Here is an 18,522-nt window from a genome sequence, read left to right as displayed (position 1 = left end):
GTGCTGCCTGGCAGTCAAGAGATGACTTTGAAGGGGTGTCCACCTTTGTCTATGCAACAGTGGTTTTATAATCATTTGACAATTACATTATATTTTGCTCTCATGATTTCAGAAAAACTGGTGGAATTCAAATGATTAAAAGTAAATGTGATTGATATGACATCAAAAGCACAGGCAACAAAAGTAAAAATAGACAAATTGCACTACATCAAAAACAAAATGTTCTTTTTGAAAAGTATAATCCAAGTGAAACTGGTTTGCATCAGAATAAAGGAATTTCATGTTCAAACATATAGACAAACAAACAAATAAATAAAATATTCTGTCCAAGGAAAGGAAACAACACAGTGAAAGGGCAGCCTATGGCACGGGGGAAAACATTTGCCAATCACTCATCTGATAAAGGGTTAATATCCAGCATATATAAAGAATGCCTACGAGTCAACAATAACAATAAAACCAAATAACTTGATTAAAAATGGGCAAAAGACTAAAAAGACATTTGTCCAAAGGAGGTATACGTATGGTCAACAAGCAGGTGAAAAAGATGCTCAGTATTACTTATCATAGGGAAAATGCAAATCAGAGCCATGATTAGGTATCTCCTCACATCCGTTAGGATGGCTACTATCAAAAAATAGAAAATTTCAAGTGTTGGAGAGGATGAGGAGAAATTGGAAATTTTGTTTACTGTTGGTGGGAACGAAAAACGGCACAGCTGCTATAAAACAGTATGGTGATTCCTCAAAAAATTAAAAATAGAATTACCATATGACCCAGAAGTCCACTTCTGGGTATATATCCGAAAGACATGAAAGCAAGATCTCGAAGAGATGTATGCACCCCCATGTTCATAGCAGCACTATTCACCACAGCAAGACACAACGCGAGTTATCTATTGACAGATGAATGGATAAACAAAATGTGGAATAGACAGTCAATGGAATATTATCCAGCCTTAAAAAGGAAGGACATTCTGACACCTGCTACAACACGATGAACTGTGAGGATATTATGCTAAGTCAAATAAGCCGGTGACAAAAAGACAAATACTCTGTGACTCTACTTACATTATGCATGTAGGGTAAACAAATCAACAGAAACAGAAAGTGGAATGGTGGTTGCCAGGGGCTGGGGAAAAGGGGATGTGCTGTGTAATGGGTAAAGAGTTTCAGTTTTGTAAGATGAAAAAGTTCTAGAGATTGGTTGCACAACTCTGTGAACATACTTAACACCACTGATTAACACCACCGATCTGTACACTTAAAAATGGTTGAGATGGTAAATTTTTTGTTATGCTTTTAAAATAATTTTTAAAAAGTAAATTTGTGGTGAGGGGGGCATAGCTCAAGTGGTAGAGAGTGTGCTTAGCAAGCACGAGGTCCTGGGTTCAATCCCCAGTACCTCCATTAAAAAATAATTAAATAAATAAACCTAATTACCCTCCCCTCAAAAACAAACAAACAATTTGTAAGTAAATTTGATTATACTAGTGATATATAGTCATAAGTCATAAGTCTTGTGAACAATATAAATTTAGGCAAAAAAGGCAATCATTCAGGATATTTTAAGTGGGCAAATTTTTAACCTTTATTGGAAGCACACTGGACTTTAGCCAGGCATATATGTGTCCAATTGTGAAGAAAAATAATAAAATTAAAGAATATTCAAAAAATATACAATATTTATACTAGACATGTATCTATGTGAAGAGAAATGATGTATTAAGGACCTGTATAATGTCTTACCAGTTATTGATTTATTTTGGGGGGAGGTAATTAGCTTTACTTATTTATTTTTATTTTTACTTGTCAACATAGCCACTCGGAAGATTGGATCTAGTTTATTTCTTTTTATTTCCCCAAAACACATATCACCCCATGTTCTCTGGTGAGTTTATGAGAGAGGCAGGGGTTTCCAGACAATGTTTGTTTTGAGGCTACCTTAGTATCAGGTGCTGCCCAAAGAGCCAGTGTCACAGGGAGAGCGCGTCATAAGGAACACCTCCTCAGCTCCAGGTGGGCTCGGCAGAGGTGAGCCCCACCCCCAGCTTCAATCCACTCCAGCCATCCCTCCACCAGCCCTTCCACCCCCGGCTCTGGCACTACCAAAAACTGAGTTGAGGGAATCAAGTTAACCCAAGTGGTTCCAGGTTAAAATAAGCATAGGCTTCTCAGAGATTAGCCACAAATCCCTCAATTAGCTTTGAGATTAAAGCAGCAAGGCCATTTCCTCTCAGGCTGCCGGAGACCCAGGTCTGTATCCACAAGGACAGTGAGCCCAGCGGACAGGGGGAGGGGGGAGATGCCCTGGAGGCCTTTGGGGCTTCTGCTGGGAACATCCAGTCACACTGTAAGGATCACGCTGGCGAAGCCTGTACTCCTCCAGACTGTATCCTCTAGACAATCTCACAGCATGAAATCCCAAACTGAAACAAAACTAATGGGAAGTCTTTTCTCATTCTGTTATACAATCTTAAACACTGACATTACAAAATCAATTGGTTGCTGCTGCGAATTCACTAAGCATTTGGTTTCCCTGTAAATGACTGGGCAGGGGGTTAATTTTAGTCTTACCAAGTAAAGGCGTATAAAAATAAAAGAACGATTTCAAAGAATAAGAAACTGCTGAGAGTGGCCGCCTCTGGAAAGAGAACTGGGAGGTACATTTGGGAGGGAGGTTGACTTCCACTGTATACCCTTTTGGAAACCTTTTGAATATTTTGCCTTGTGGATGTGCTCCTTAAAACAACATTATCAACAGCAACAAGAAGAATGAAGTAGGGATGGAGAGACAGGTGGTTCTCAATAAATACTGACAGGGAAAGATGGCCAGGAAATAATCTTAAGTGAAGCAAACTGTGGAACAGCGAGTATACCCTGACGCTATCTGTCTTTAAGAAAACATTATATCCCCAAGAGAAGCAGCAAATTGTCAATAGTGGTTATCTTCGGGGCTTGAATTGGTGAAACGTTCCTTTTTTCCTTTGAACTTTTTTTGTGTGTATGTTTATACATATACCAACATACCCATAAACACAGTGTGTGTGTACATATATATAAAACTACTTAACCATCTATTTTTATATTATAAACATTAAAAAAATTCCACCAAAAGAGAGAAAAAAATCTCTTTTTGGAAGAGATTCCAAAAAAAAAAAACAAAACAAACAAAAAAAAAACTACACTAAATAATTGCTCCAAAAGAGAGGAAAAAAAAATCTACTTTTAAAACACATTTCTGTTCAGGAAGGGTAAATAGATATTTGATTTTTAAGTGGTAATTAACAAACTAAATGGTAGTCTTTTTTCACTTGGTATTTTTCTCATCCCCAATTCACTGAGATCATTACACTTAAATAATTTTCTGTCAAAATCAAATGCACCAGGTAATCACTTAACCATCTAATACTATCAATAAATAGCAATTAGTAGAGTGTGCCTGTATTAATAAAAAGGCCATTAGATGTAATTTCTTAAAATTCTTCTTTCCGTACTTTTGCTAAACTTAAAATAATTCCAACTTAGGAACAGATACTTAGTTAAGAAAAGATTTTCAAAATCAGTCCAAAACTAAAAGGAAAAAAAGAATAGCAAAAAAAAAAAAAAAAAATCCAAAGAAACAATATTCTCTGACTTCCCATGATTAGTTCAGGTCCCCTTAGTCTGTGTTTCCACTGCACAATTTAATTCGTCTTCCCAACACTGATCATACTTACATTAATTTAATGTCTGTCATCTGGACAGACTCAAAACTCTCCGAGGGCAGGGCTCAGCTCTGTCTTACTCCCATGCGCCCTGGGGCCTTGGCAGGGAGAAATTTTTCCCAAGTATTTGATGAATACACTCAAACAAAAGGCGTTTCAAGACTGACTGATATATATCCAAGAGCAAAATAGGTCCTAAATATGGATTATGTAACCGACCAAATAAAAAAGTTCCACATCATCGTTAAAAATAGCCTAAGGGGAGAAGAAGAGGTTATTTGCCTAAATGATCAGTGTGACAAAATCAAGGCATATGTTCTTCAGGCATAGTTGCCAAAAGCCTACTGAGTTCTGGCCGTCTTAAAAATATTAGGCTGAGTCACAAAGCTGAAGCCTTGGAAAAAATAACTACAAGTAATGTCTAAAATGGAATTATAACACTACACTCTTAAAGGACATTATCACTGTAAAATTCATCTGATTAGCAGACTGTTTCAGAATTCTTTTGTTTCAAGAATCTTAAAAAGAATTATGGGGTGGCAAATACCAAACATACACGCACACGACTGAACTTTGGTTTTTGACAATTCTTGAAAGGAATCCAAATCTTAATATTCTTTACTGAAAATGTATGTTTTTTTGGTAAGTCTACACTTAAGCAATCTACCACAGTTGAATTAGGTCTACCATGAACTTGTATGCCAGTTTCAACAGAATTTTAGCCAAGGTGGAAAATTATACTTTTTCTAGATCAGAACAAAAGTTTGCTGGCCCCAAGGATAACTAATTAAGGTCATAAGTTTTCTCATGCAAGCTTACATTTTTTTTCAAAGCAGGATAGTTCATTCATTCAATCGATGTAACTAATAACCCCACAAGCCTGGCATCAGAAAACTCTCTCTGTAAAGGGCCGTACAGTAAATATTTTCAGTGTTATGGGCCCTTACAGTCTCTGCAATACTTCTTTCTGCTGTTGCCTATGAAAGTAGCCATGGACAATATGAATGAATACATGTGTCTGTGTACCAATAAATTTTTATTTATGGACACTTAAGCTTGAATTTGATATAATTTTCATGTGTCACAAAATATTATCTTCTCTTGATTTTTTCCCCCAATAATTTAGAAATGTAAAAACATTCTTAGCTTGCAAGTTACACAGAAACAGGTCCAGTTTGGCCCCTATGAGTCACAGTTTGCTAACTCCTGACCTAAACCAACTCTTTAGTAAACCTGGTTTATTTTACATGACTTATTAGCTGTGTAACCTTGTCCTTACTCCACCAAAAAGCTCAAATAAAAAACAAAATCAACACAAACAACCACTATACCTGAATTCTAACATCTTAATTTTCAAGTGGTAGTTAGTGAGCTATTTTATTGGTAGAACAGCAGTGGCAGTACCTAACACTTATTTTGAGATTACTTTCTTCCAAACAGCGTTTCAGGCATTTAAAATATGTACTGATTTACTTAATTCTCACCACAGCTTTGGGATGGGTATTTGATGACCACCCATTCACATATAAGGAATTAGGCACAGAGAGGTTAAGTAACTTACCTAAGCTCACACAGCTAGTAAATGGTGGAGCTGAGGTCTGAAGACAGGCACTAGGTTCTGTTCTTAACCAGGACTGCCTCTAACCTCCCGAATTTCCCTGTTTTTTTTCCTTAAAGTTCCCATTTCAAAGGACAAGTCTCAGAAATTAAAATGTATGGTAGAATAAACACAGATGGAAAACAATGCAAGACAGTTAACACTTATCAATAAAAAGCTAATCCTTAGACTGAGCCTCTACCGACAGTAAGGAAAATGGAAACTTGACTCAGAGGGATGCAAGCTTCAGTGGTCTCATGGAAAAATGCAGAACAAGGCTCTCTGAGTCCCTCCTGTGTATGCTGGCTTTAGTGAAAATGCCCCAGAAGAAGGCTCCAAAAGGTATGTGACAACGATTTTCTCTAAATGACTCTTTTTGATTCTCCTAATTTAAATTTGCTTCAGGCTTTCCTGTGCACAAATGGCATTTATAGATTTATAATGTTTATCTATTACTGGTACATTAGCCACAAATACTAAGAAGCAGAAGGGTCTTTCTTGCAACAGTTACAGTCAAATTTAACTTAAATCACAACCTACTGGCATGATCTGTTTTCTCCATCAGGTCTTTACCTGTCTCTTGGTTCTCTATGCTGACATTCCAAATCCAAGTGGATGCTCAATAACTAACTCTTCAAAGTTCATTTGAAAAAGAAAAAAAACACATTTAAGGGTGTAGATTAAAATTCATTTCAGTGCAGCCTTCAATTGCCAAAGTGGCTTTTAGAAATTATAATAAAACACTATCACTCCCCATAACTGCAGAATAAAAACATCTCAGAAGAACTTGATATCTGAAGCCTTTGGCTGGCCAAGAAAATAAGAATTGCTCAAACTGAATTCATTCTAGCTCTTCCTCATTGGGAGGTAGTTACTTGCCAGAAAATTATTTCAGAGTCTATTTTCAATATTTACATCAAAACGAGGAAATTTAAAGGACAGATGACCTCCACAGCATTGGAGACCATCAGCAAGGCCAAGTATATAAGATAGTGAAGATGCAGGCTAGGACAGAAGAGACTCCAAGAGCAAAGGTCTTCTGGCAAATATTAAAAAAAATCTGTCTAGTTTTCTCAAAATGTTTTTTAATTTCCCAAAATATTTGCTATCACTAAATTGCATAGTTCTATATAATGTGTGATTGCCTCAGTAAGAAAGAGCTATTTCTCAAAAGAAAAAAGAGTATCGATCACGTTACGTGAAGTTGTTCATGCCAAGTGTGTACTGAAGGAAAGTCTCTGGCGTAGAAGTGTCCTCCAACCCACTCACATTCAAAAGCCCAGCATCCAGGAGTCAGGCCTGACCCCTCTCTCCCTCACGTTTCCTATCTTGACTTTCACAAGTCGTGTCAATTTCATCTCTTTAGAAAGCCCTCGGATGCATCCATTACTTTTCAAGTCCACCGCCAGTTACCTGGCGCCAGGTGCTCTGTCTGTCCCCAGCAGGACCGCGAATACTCTCCTGCCTGCCTCTATTCCTGCTCCTTCTCTAACCAACACGGCCACTGTGATGTTTTCAAAACATAAATCAGAACGTGCCATCCCAGAATGAAAACCATCAGAAGCATACAGTTGACCAGTTGACATTCCCACCCACCCTGCACAATGAATGGTTCCCTTTTCTCCACATCCTCACCGGCATTTGCTATTGATTGTCTTTCTGAGAAAAGCCATCCGGACAGGGGTAAGGAGATATCTCAGTGTGGTTTTGATTTGCACTTCCTTATGATGGGTGATGTGGAGCACCTTTTCCTGTACCTCTTGGCCATCTCTATGTCTTCTGTGGTAAAGATGTCTATTCAGGTCCTTTGTGCATTTTTTAATGGGGATCTTTTTTTATTTTTGCTATAGAGTTGTATGAGTTCTTTGAGTATTTTGGATATTAATTCCTTATGGGATATGCGGTTTGCAAATATTTCCTCCCTTTCAGTAGGCTGCATTTTCATTTTGTGGATGGTTTCCTTGGCTGTGCGGAAGCTATTTAGTTTGATATAATCACACTTGTTTATTTTTATTCTTGCTGCCTTTGCTTTTGGTGTCAAGTCCAGAAATTCATAGTTCGGGCCAATATTGAGGAGCTCACTCACCATGTTTTCAGTTTTATGGTTCCAGGTCTTACATTCAAGTCATTAAACCACTTTGTGTTGATTTTTGTGTGTGGTGTTAGGCTGGGCCTGGTTTCACTCTTTTGCATGTGTCTGTCCAGTTTTCCCAACATCATTTATTGAAGAAACTATCCTTTCCCAATTCTATATTCTGGGGTCCTTTTTCAAAAATTATTTGACTGTACATATAGGTTTATTTGGGGGCTCTCTATTCTGTTCCACTGGTCTATGTGTCTGTTTTTATACCAATTCCATACAGTTTTGAGTATTACAGCTTTGTAATATAGTTTGAAACCAGGCAGTGTGTTGCCTCATTCTTTTCTCCATTCTCAAGATTGTTTTGTCTATTCAGGATCGTTTATGGCTCCATACAAATTACTGCACCGTTTTCCTATTTCTGTGAAAAATGCCATTGGAATTTTTATAGGGATTATATTGCATCTGTGGATCACTTTCGGTAGTGTGGACATTTTAACAGTATTACTTCTTCCACCCTATGAGCACAGAATGTCTTTTTATTTAAGCGTGTCTTCAATTTCTTTCATCAGTGTCTTACAGTTTTTAGTGCATAGCTTGAGCCTTCACCTCGTTGGTTAACTTTATGATTTTTTTAAAATTTTTTTCTTATAGTTCATTGTTAGGGTATAGAAACGCAACTACTATTTTATATTAATTTTGTATCCTGAAACTTGACTAAATTTATTACCTTTAACAGTTTTATTGCTGGAGCCTTCAGGGTTTTCTATATATTACATCATGTCATCTGCAAATAAAGACAATTTTACTTCTTCCTTTCTGATTTTGACATCTTTTATTTCTTTTTCTTGCCTTTTATTTCTTTTACTTGCTTATCTTCTCTGGCTAGACCACCAGAACTATGCTGAACAGAAGTGGCAAGAGTGGGTGGGCATCTTGTTCCTGAGCTTAGAGGAAATGCTTTCAGCTTTTCATCACTGAGTATGATGTTAGCCCTGGGCTTACCATATATGGCCTTTACTAGGTTGCAGTATGTTCCCCTTATATCCACTTTGTTGAGAGTTTGTATCACGAAACAATGTTGAATTTTGTCAAATGCTTTTTCTGTGTCGACTGAGGTGATCACGTGATCCGCATCCCCCATGTTGTGAATGTGCTGCACCACACCGATCTGCAGTTGTTGAATCATCCTTGAATCCCTGGGGTCCTGGAATGAATCCCAGTTGATTATGGTGTATAAACCCTTCGATGTACTGTTGGATTCAGTTTGCTAATGTTTTGTTGAGGATTTTTGTGTTTGTGCTTATCAGGGGTACTGGCCTGCCATCTTCCTTTCTCGTAGTATCCTTGTCTAACTTTGGTATCAGGGCAATGCTGACCTCATAAAATGAGCTTGGGAGTGTTCCCTCCTCTTCTATTTTTTGGAAGAGTTTGAGAAGACTAGTATTAATAATTCTTTAAATGTTTGGTAGAATTCACTGGTGAAGCCATCTGTTTTGGGCTTGTTTTTGTTAAGGGAGAGTTTTGATTACTGATTCAATCTCCTTACTAGTAATCAGTCTGTTCAGATTTTCAGTTTCTTTATGATTCAGTCTTGGTAGGCTGTATGCCTCCAGGAATTCATCCATTTTTTTCTAGGTTGTCCAATTTGTTAGACCATTATTGTTCATACCAATACAACATACCAAAACCTGTGGAATGCACCAAAAGCCGCTCTAAGAGGGAAGTTTACAGCAAAAGTTCCTACATTAAAAAAAAACAAAAACAAAAATCTCAAACAACTTAGCTTTATTCCTGAAGGAACTACAAAAAGAAGAACAAAGCCCAAAGTTAGCAGAAGAAAGTAAATAACAAAGATAAGAGTGGAAGTAAATGAAATAGAAACTAAAAAGACAATAGAAAAGATGAATGAAACTAAGAATTGGCTTTTTAAAAGACATAAACAAAATCGACAAACCTTCAGGGAGACTTACTAAGAAAGAACAGAAGACTCAAATCAATAAAATTAAAAATGAAAGAGGAGACATTACAACCAATACCACACAAACACAAAGGATCGTATTTGAACTATACTGTGAACAAATATTTGCTTTTAAAAAATGTGTTTAACATTTTCCACAGTATAACACCTTACACTTTGTCTCTCTGCTTTAGTACTGACCTCCTTCCCCGGAGAAATGGCCATGTGATAGAAGAGCTGTATTGTAGGGCAAACCAAACCTTTTTCTGTATCCTACCCTACTCATTTCCTCACATCTTGCAACTGTTCAGAAAGGATGTTGTGGTCAACCAGGAATCCCATTGCCCAGATATTCTATGAACACAAGAGCCAGTCTCCTCAGTGACTAATATGAAACCTTCTCTCCTTAACAACTCACACCTCCATTACCATGCTCCTCCACACTCCCTTTTTCTAGACCCAGAGGAAACAGAGATTATCAGAGGGGAAGTCACTAATGTTCCCTGTATCCCACACAACCTCCCAAAGTGTCCTCTAGTCCTTCCTAATTTTGATGAGACACAACAGAAGGAATGTGCCAGGCCCTTGGTCGAGCCTGCCGTTCCATCCTCTCCTGTTTCCCCAACAGCATGAGAATGTTATTCCTCCTCCAGCTTTTACAGTCAACCTCTGTTTAACCAGATCTTTTCCCCTGGCCTTTAAACACCCCCAAGTCTCTTCCATTAATACGACAACACATACAAAACCATCTGGTCCCACCTCTTCCTCTACATTCCACAGGCCTATTGAGATACTTAAACTCTACAGAGTTGCCATTTCCAGATCTCCCATTCCCTCTCCACATGGTCTTTAGTCCCACCACGCCACCAAAACCGCTTCTGCCAAAGTCATCCATAGGTGCCGTTCGGCCCTAGTCTTATTTCCTTTCTTCATACCTTCTTTTCTCTGAGCATCCATGAACCAGAAGGCCCTGGTTCTTTCCTGCTGGCCATCCTTGGCCATTAAATCTTGGAGCTCCTCAAGGCAAACATCAGGTCTCTCTTTACAGTCTCTCCCTAGGAGAGCTCCTCCTTCTCTGCAGCTTTATCACATCTAACAAACACGGGCACGAGGGTAAGAGGGCTACCTGTAGAACAGTCTGTGTGCAAAGAGCCAGCTGGTAATCATGGACTATATGAAAGGGGAAAAAAAACTAAACAGCAAATCTGCTGGAATCAAAACAAGGACCTCTCTTGCAAAGTATCAACAACTGGTCTTTTTTCTAATCTTGCCCATTTTTAACAGAATGAGTTACTGTTAGGAAATAGAAATATCTTTTTTTTTCCTCCTACTGGAAATATGTGTTCAGTACACAGGTGGCAACTCATCTGGTCTTTGTATGTTAAGACAGACAAATCCAATCAAATTGACTAAAAAGATACTAAGAGTTTACCTGTAATTTTTAATTGACAGGTTAATTGTAATAATGTCTTAATGGACTTTTAAGCTAATATCTTAATTAGCTCATATTTTATGTGTGTACGTATGAAAACTAAAAATGAAAATAAATTTTGATGGAATACCACTTAGTAATAAAAAGGAACAAACTACTGATACACACAACAATTTGGATGAATCTGAAGGGAACTGTGTTAAATGAATGTCAATCCTAAAGATTACACCCTCTAAGACTCCACTTACATCACATTATTGAAATGACAAAATTACAGAAATAGAGAACAGATTAGTGGTTGCCAGGAGTTAGGGCTGGGACGCGTGGGAGGTAGTGGGTGTGGTTATAAAATGGCAACACAAGAAGTCTTTGTGATGGCACTACTCTGTATCTTGACTATGGTAGATACAAGAAGCTGTGCATGTGATGAAAAGTGCGTAGAAATTAAATATACACACACAAATGAGTTCAAGTATAACTAGGAAAATCTGAATAGGATCTGCATTGTGTTAATGCTAATAACCTAGATATTACCATTTGGGGGGAACTGTGTAAAGGACACATGGGGAGTACATTATTTCTTAAAACTACATGTGAACTTACAATTTTCCCAAATTTAAAATTTAATAACAAAAAATAGCTCTAAGGTGCTTACAGCACACTCTCACAGATAGTTTGTGTTATCCATCCCTGACTACAGAATTTCAATTTTTTAAAGTACCCTTCTTCAAGTTTATCCACATTCCACTTTTTGATGTCAGCCCACAAAGAAGGGCAGGTTTAGGAAGACAAATGGAGAAATGTCTTGAGGTTGTAAAGAACACAATAAAAATGTATTCATATTGTTAAAAGTAGATCTTGAAATGTACTTGAAAGTCGGAGATCATAATGACATAAATAAGTATTTATGACCTAAGAAAAATTGCCTTCTTTGGTACTTTGAAGTATTAAAAAAAATACCATACAGAATTAAATTACAAAGCCAACACACTTGTTTACGCAGCTGGTCTTTTTTAAAATCGAGGAACTTGAAACCTACAATTGTAACAGGCTTACTGGTGACACCCCAATGCTTTGAAAAATAAATGAAATATCATAAATCACCTGACAGTGCTTAAGCTTAAGATTTTTATCATCACTCAGACATTTTAAAAATAAAAAGCAATATGAAAGGATAGGATCTTGTTTTGTGACCTATAAAGTTTAAGATAGAAAATAAATCATACTATTAAATGTCATTTCGAACCCTAACTTCAATACTTAGGATGAAATTGGCATAATACTCTTGGTTCTCCCTATGAGAATTCACACAAATAGAGTAGCTTTCCTTACAAAATATTTCAGAACTCTGGCACTTCCTGTGATAAATGAAGCAATAAGGCTTTGGAATTGCAATTGTATATTTAAGTACTTCATACAGGCAACCAGACTGTCAACCTGTCGGGTATCTAGCACTATGAATTCATTATTTGGCATCCAAAAGAATGTTTGAATACTTACAAAGAGTAAAGGACTGGGTAAAAGCCTTTTAATTTTAAACTACAAATTTAGGACCACATTATAGCCAGAGTTCAATCTGCATTCTCTGTTGAGTTCACATTTAATGAAAAATAGTCACAAATGTTGCAGGAAAGGTTGAAATGAAAAATCTATAAATACCTTGAAAATGTTTTAAGATTCAACAGAAGAACAGTTAGGTCTAGTGTTTGCCACAGTGTCCTGAGAATCCTCCTCATAGTTAAGTTTCAAGAACACAAATTATAGGGGACATTCTCCATGACCTGACTGTAAGGTAACTTGAATGACTACTGGTCACTGGTCATCAGTTTGAGTGATGTTTCAATTCTTAAAAGTGTGCCTTCAGGAGTCCGCCAGACTGGCACCAGGGGACTGAGGTCAAAGCTGGGCCTATGGAAGACTGTCATCATTTTAGATTTCAGCAGTTTTTCTAATTCATTTTAGGACACAGCTACCAAAACTTCAGCTTCCAAATAAGGAGCTAACCAATGTCACATCCCTCTCAGGCTGTAGACAGGCACGGGATCAACGTCTGAATAAATGACTGAATTCATGATACCAGAAAGCCCGTTTCTGACACCTTGCGTGCTGCATTGCTGCTGCTGAGGAATTTGTATAGAGTATTTAATTTTAACATGTATATTATGTTTTCATGAAATTATTATTAAATATTGAATACATACCAAACAATATTGTAACCTGTGTGTAAGTTATAAAGAAAAATAATAAAGTGAACACCTGTCTTCCCACCACTGAGTGTAGGGAAGAGAACACTGCTAGCAGCTTGGAAGTGGCCCTCTCCCTTTTGCAGTGCAGTTTTCACCCAGTGAAATGCACAAGCCTTAAGTGTTCCATTCCATGAGTCTTCACAAATCCATGTATCTCGTAACCCAAACCATAACCATCACCTCAGAGAAAGTGCCTTCGTAATCCTTCCCAGTCCTTCCCTGCCCCAGCCTCGAGAGGCAACCACTCTCTGATTCTTTTCCCTCACACACTTTGCTTGTTCTAAAACTTCATGAAAATGCAGAAGTACTGTCTGCATTTTTTGGAGTAAGATTTCTTTCAGTTAGTACAATGAGATTCAGCCACGTTGTTGCAGGTGTAAGAGCTTTGCTTCCTTTAATCTGAGTAGTACTCTGTTTCATGTCTACACCAGTCTGTCTGTGCATTCTCTCACTGATGAACACCTGGTCTACTTCTAGCTTTTGGCTGTTATGGATGAAGTTACACGTGCGCATGCTCTGTCCTTGTGAACATCTTTTTCGGTGGACTTCAAGCATGGGACTCTTGGTACCTCTCACTCTTACAAAGCCAACTCTTTTTGACTTCTGGCCCATGTAATCATAACCAAGGGTTGCAAGAACAAAGCAAGGCGTATTTAGCTTCGACTTTTGAGCAGATACAACACAAGCTCTTTGTCCCTTGTGAGAGACAGGCCTGTACCCTAAGGCTTGCAGGTTGCCTACTTGGCCTTCCTTCTACAACTTGCATGTTTCCCTTTGTTCTCTCCACTGTTGTCCTCTTCCTCATTCTCTGCTTCTCCCTGGCAGCACTAACTTCATTTTCCATATCTTCATTATTTAGTCTTCAGACTTCTGTATTTATCGGGATCTGAGAGTCAACGGATCAAGTTCTTCATCACCACCACATCCGGCCCTAAAAGGCATCATCCCACCCTTCATCTCTGGCCTTTGCTTGCCTCGTGCTGGCTTCTTTTCTGGTTTCCTTTTTAAAGCCTTTTCTCCATATGCTCTGCCTTAACTTGCTTCTCATACTCTTCTTGATCGAATGGGCCCTCTTTCTGAAGCCTTTCTTTTGCTTTATCAAGGTTGATACAACCACAATCCACCTCCTTAGCATCCTTCACAATGGATTTCTACATTGGTGGCCACTGGTCAACCAACTTTCCTTCATCAGTAAATGCTATTTTCTCATTCCCTTAAAATGTTTCATTACTTCTTTTGTTTCTGTGATTTCCTTGGTTTTCTGGGCCTCATCAGTATTAGGAGCCGACTGAATCTGAGGCCCCTTTGGTTTTACCACTTTCTTTTCCATTTCCCCCCCATCTGCCTCTCTACCGCTTCCTCCTCTTCATTATTAGCACCACTGGCCAGTCTGTACCCCGTCTCTTCTGCTTCTGGTCTCTTTCCACCTTACTTAAGGATGGACATTTTCTAATTAAGCTCTAAATGCTTCCACTTAAGTCACTGGTGAGGGACAGAGCCTTAGGCTCAGTAATTCCTCTTTGGTCTGCTGTTCCTACATTTTCTGAAGAAATCTCACCCAAGGACTTGCTCACAGCAAGACAAAGAAATACAGCATATTGGGATAAATGTAACTCAAATCAAATACTCCTTCATCAGATATACTAGCATATGTAGAAAACAAAACACCTTTGACCTCTTTCTTTTCCACTGTTGATCTTGGGATGACTCCATTGTCTTTTTTTCTTCTTTCTAGATGTCCATACATTTTTCTGGATTGATTTTTATTTCCGTCATAGGCACTTTCTACTCAACAAGTTGCTGCACTACCCTTTTTTTCTTCTGAGGGAAGCAAAATTAATAAAGCTTCATCATCTGCTTGGCAGGTCTCTCAGCTCCATGCATATGAGCTGGCATCCGCTGGGCAATCAAACCGAAGACCTCAATTCATGGCCTGAATACTCAACACCGTGGCTGCAGTCTCAGGAGCAAAGAGCACTGTTCACTCTCTTGCAGATAAACTTCTTACAGACTCCCATTTTTCTCATCTCCAGCTGTCAACCACAGAAGTCAAGGATAGAAATACTGGAACACAGGCAGTAGAAAACTCGGTTTAGAGATGGAAACTTTTTACAACTGGGAAAAAAAAAGACTACTCTTTTTCAGACGACTTCTCAAAAAGGAATATAGGATACTTATTTTTCACTTTTGCTCACAATCTGTTAAGTTTTGTTCCAAAGTGACAAGGCTGTTATGTTTTACTTTTCTCATTAACGCAAACATGTACAGAGCTTTTCAAATTTAAGCAAACAAGGTACAAGGTCTTTTACAGATTTGATTTGTTTTGTCTAGAAAAAAAATAAAGTCAATGTTTTTTAGAAAGATTTTTTTGATAACAGTATTCATAGTATCAGCAAAATTCATGACCAAGATTCTACTTCATCGGGAACTAACCTTTGGAGAGTTGCATCACAAACACTTAATGCTTCATGCTCGTGTTTAATACTAGTCAAACCTGTGTGCAAACGAGCATACTTATGTGGTGGAGCTTGTCAAACATCTTGCCTTAGATCCCTTCCATCAATGATGAGATTGCTGAAAAGCCGTGATTCCTCCCTAATTCTCAGAAAACCAAAGGCTTGAGAAATACATAAGTTCTCTCACAGGCAGTATTATCAGAACCCAAAGTCTCCCTGTCAAGATCTATTACAGACGACGAGAAGCTTCCAGTCCTGGGACAAGGAAAAATCCAAGTCTTGCCAGATCCTGTTCCAGCAATTCCAAGTACATCTTGACCCTGCAAAGCCAGGTTTAAAAAAAAAAAAATCTGTTTTCTAGTTTCACCTCAATAAAGGCTCAAAGGGAATAATTTTTTGAAATATTTTCCAGTTCAAAACTATTTGCTTGCTGACTTAAACTTGAAGGATTATTTAGACGGACACAAAAAATCTGTAAATTACCTATCTTTTCTTGAACATCTTTTCAGTATATTCCATTTTGTTGCACTCAATGAAATCTGAGCCAACATAATTTCCTCTCCTTATAAAGAACCTGATCTGTTTTCCCTGGCTCCCCAAAGGAATCTTTGCTTTACTTCCGAGGTTCAGCGACTTTACTACGTACAAACAGCATGCTCTTTAAATATGCAGATTCTAGATGTATTTCAGAAAAGCTTAATCTCTAAACATTGGCTTTATTTCATTAGTTGGGTGTCTTCTTGTATGTATAATATTATATATATATGATGGATCTGCTCTGCCTGTCTGCTATATCAGTGGTCTACAAGTTTGGGTACACTTGGATCTATACGAAGACTTTCTAAGAGATACGTGGGCACAGATAGTTTTAAGGCAATCAAATTCCAGATCCTCAACTTCCAACCATCCTATTACTGACCTTTCTGGGAAGGTACCTGCAGAAGGTATCACATCAGCCTCTTTCTCACTCGCTTTTCCCATCCGTCCTTCACAGCCACGCTTTTTCTCACTCTACAAAGAAATGCATACCACTCACTAATCCTGTCTAGAGCATTGCCCTGGAATATAAAAACCCTCCAGGAAGCCAAACCTGTAAATCCTCCTTTAATCAAAGCACCACATTAAGGACTTGTTCTTTCCCCATCACATACACATACACATAACATGTATATTTTATTAAAAAGTGGAGTATGTGGGCCCACGTTAGTATATTACAAATTCAGACGTATAGCAGAATGAAGCAATAGTGAGGGGGTATTTACTTAAGGACCTTACCTTCCAATCAATACCCTTATTATTGTAAAAGAATCAACTCAACGCTGGGAGACTTTAGTGAGCGCAAAGCAATGAAAGCTTGAAGGCAGCAGTATCACTGTATCCAGGCAACACATAGTGAGGCTCTGTGCCTTACCTATTTATCTGTATTAGAATCAGAATTCACTGTGTGATGGTTGTCATGGACACCTACATTAACATATTTATTTGAGCTGAAAAATCAAGTTGGACTTTAACTGACAGAAGGAAGTCTGAGTTGGAAGATAGGTTTCAAATTGATGACTAAGTTTTGTCAATTAGATTAAATGGCAATCATCTCCCCTAAACTGAGTGATCTACAGTAGAGCTGCAAGGTTTTGATACAAATATATCTCAGACATATGTTAAGACAAAAAAAAATTCCTTTAAAAATCATGTATGTTGGTAAATATATATTAAAATTAATAGTATTTCTAAATAACACTTTCTAAGCATACTAGGTTAAACAAGGTGACTCTAAGTAAAAGAGTAATAAATATAACAGACATTTGATAAATCTTAGTTAAGACTTTTTGATGAACTTCCCCAACCTGAGAAAGTGATAATAAATCCCTTTCAAATTTAGATGGCTTCCAACCCTTTGCTTTCCACAAATGACTGGGTAATTGACTTGTCACCAGACAGATCATTAACATAATCTATGGATCACTTTGGATTTCTGGCACATTACTCAGCACGGGGAGAAAAGTTCATAAACGATGCGGTTCTGGCGCACTGTAAACAGTGACATTTTAAAGCCAAAGGTGTGACATCAGCTTTTAAATGCCTACTTGACTTGGCTCACTCTGCTCATTTCTAATCTCTGTGACCTCACTCTGTCTCTTGTACTCCTTCCAACTCTGTTTTCATTGCTTTGGTAGTTTTGGTTTTTTCCTTCAGCTGTTTTTTTCCTGAGTTCTGCTTCTAATTTTATACTGCAATTTAATTCTAATCATTCATTTACAACTTGTAACTTGACCATTTCCCATTTTGCGCGTGGCGTGACCTGGGAATCCGATATTACACTCGTTCGTATGTGCGATTTCTCGCCCCAACGTGATACATTGAAAAATCTACCCGTCCTTTTCCCCACTGATCTACGACACCGGTTGTGCTGTAAATCTAGGTTCCATATATAGATGGATCTGTTTCTGAATTCGCTACTCTTTCCATTGGCCAATTTGTATATCTTTATATCATACACTGATTTAATTATTATAATTTTATATTAAGTTACAGCATAAGGTAGGAAAGACACTTTGTTCTTCAGGAGCATCTAATTTTCCGACCACTCCTCTTCCACGTAAGTTCAGAATTATTTAAGTATCACCAAAACAAAAACAACAACACTTACAGTAGTGATGTTAAAACCCCCAAAACCTGTTAGGGATTTGATTCTAAGTGCATTGAGCGTATTAACATCTTTGCAACATTCAGTTTTCCAATCCATGAATACAGTGTTTCTCTCCACTTAATTGCCTCAGAGTTAATATCTTTCAATAAAAGTTTGTAACTTTCTCAATAAAGGTTGTGGATATTATTTGTTAGATTTATTCAGATGCTATTTATAGTCTGCTTCTACTGTAAGTTGTATATTTTTAAAATTACATTCTTCTATAGTGACTTCATTATGGAGAAACCCGGCAGACACCACCTTAACCAAATGATCAAGGTTGACATTACCAGTGGTGTCATGTTGACAAGGATATGATATAATCATGAGAAGACATCAGACAAACCCAAATTGAGGTC

The 18,522-nt window shown here is 37.8% G+C and overlaps 1 protein-coding gene across 16 annotated transcripts in view; it reads right to left on the bottom strand.

Moving 5' to 3' along the window:
- ZNF438 (zinc finger protein 438) overlaps positions 1–18,522 on the bottom strand; it is a 144,476-nt gene that overhangs the window by 40,422 nt on the left and 85,532 nt on the right. For 5 of the 16 annotated variants that reach the window (XM_074358128.1, XM_074358129.1, XM_074358126.1 and 2 more), the window contains one exon: positions 16,397–16,488. The exons of 10 other annotated variants lie outside the window; for them this stretch is intronic. In XM_074358128.1, the coding sequence (XP_074214229.1) occupies positions 16,397–16,458 (62 nt within the window). In that variant the 5' untranslated portion in view covers positions 16,459–16,488. Of the gene's footprint in view, positions 1–16,396; positions 16,489–18,522 lie in introns of those variants that run through there. One more of the 16 variants, XM_045519262.2, reaches the window with a different exon arrangement.

This window comes from Camelus bactrianus, chromosome 35 (genome assembly GCF_048773025.1).
Source record: "Camelus bactrianus isolate YW-2024 breed Bactrian camel chromosome 35, ASM4877302v1, whole genome shotgun sequence".
In the NCBI taxonomy this organism is placed as follows: domain Eukaryota; kingdom Metazoa; phylum Chordata; class Mammalia; order Artiodactyla; family Camelidae; genus Camelus; species Camelus bactrianus.
Note: the sequence above shows the minus strand (reverse complement) of the source record. Positions and strands in the feature narration are given on the sequence as shown.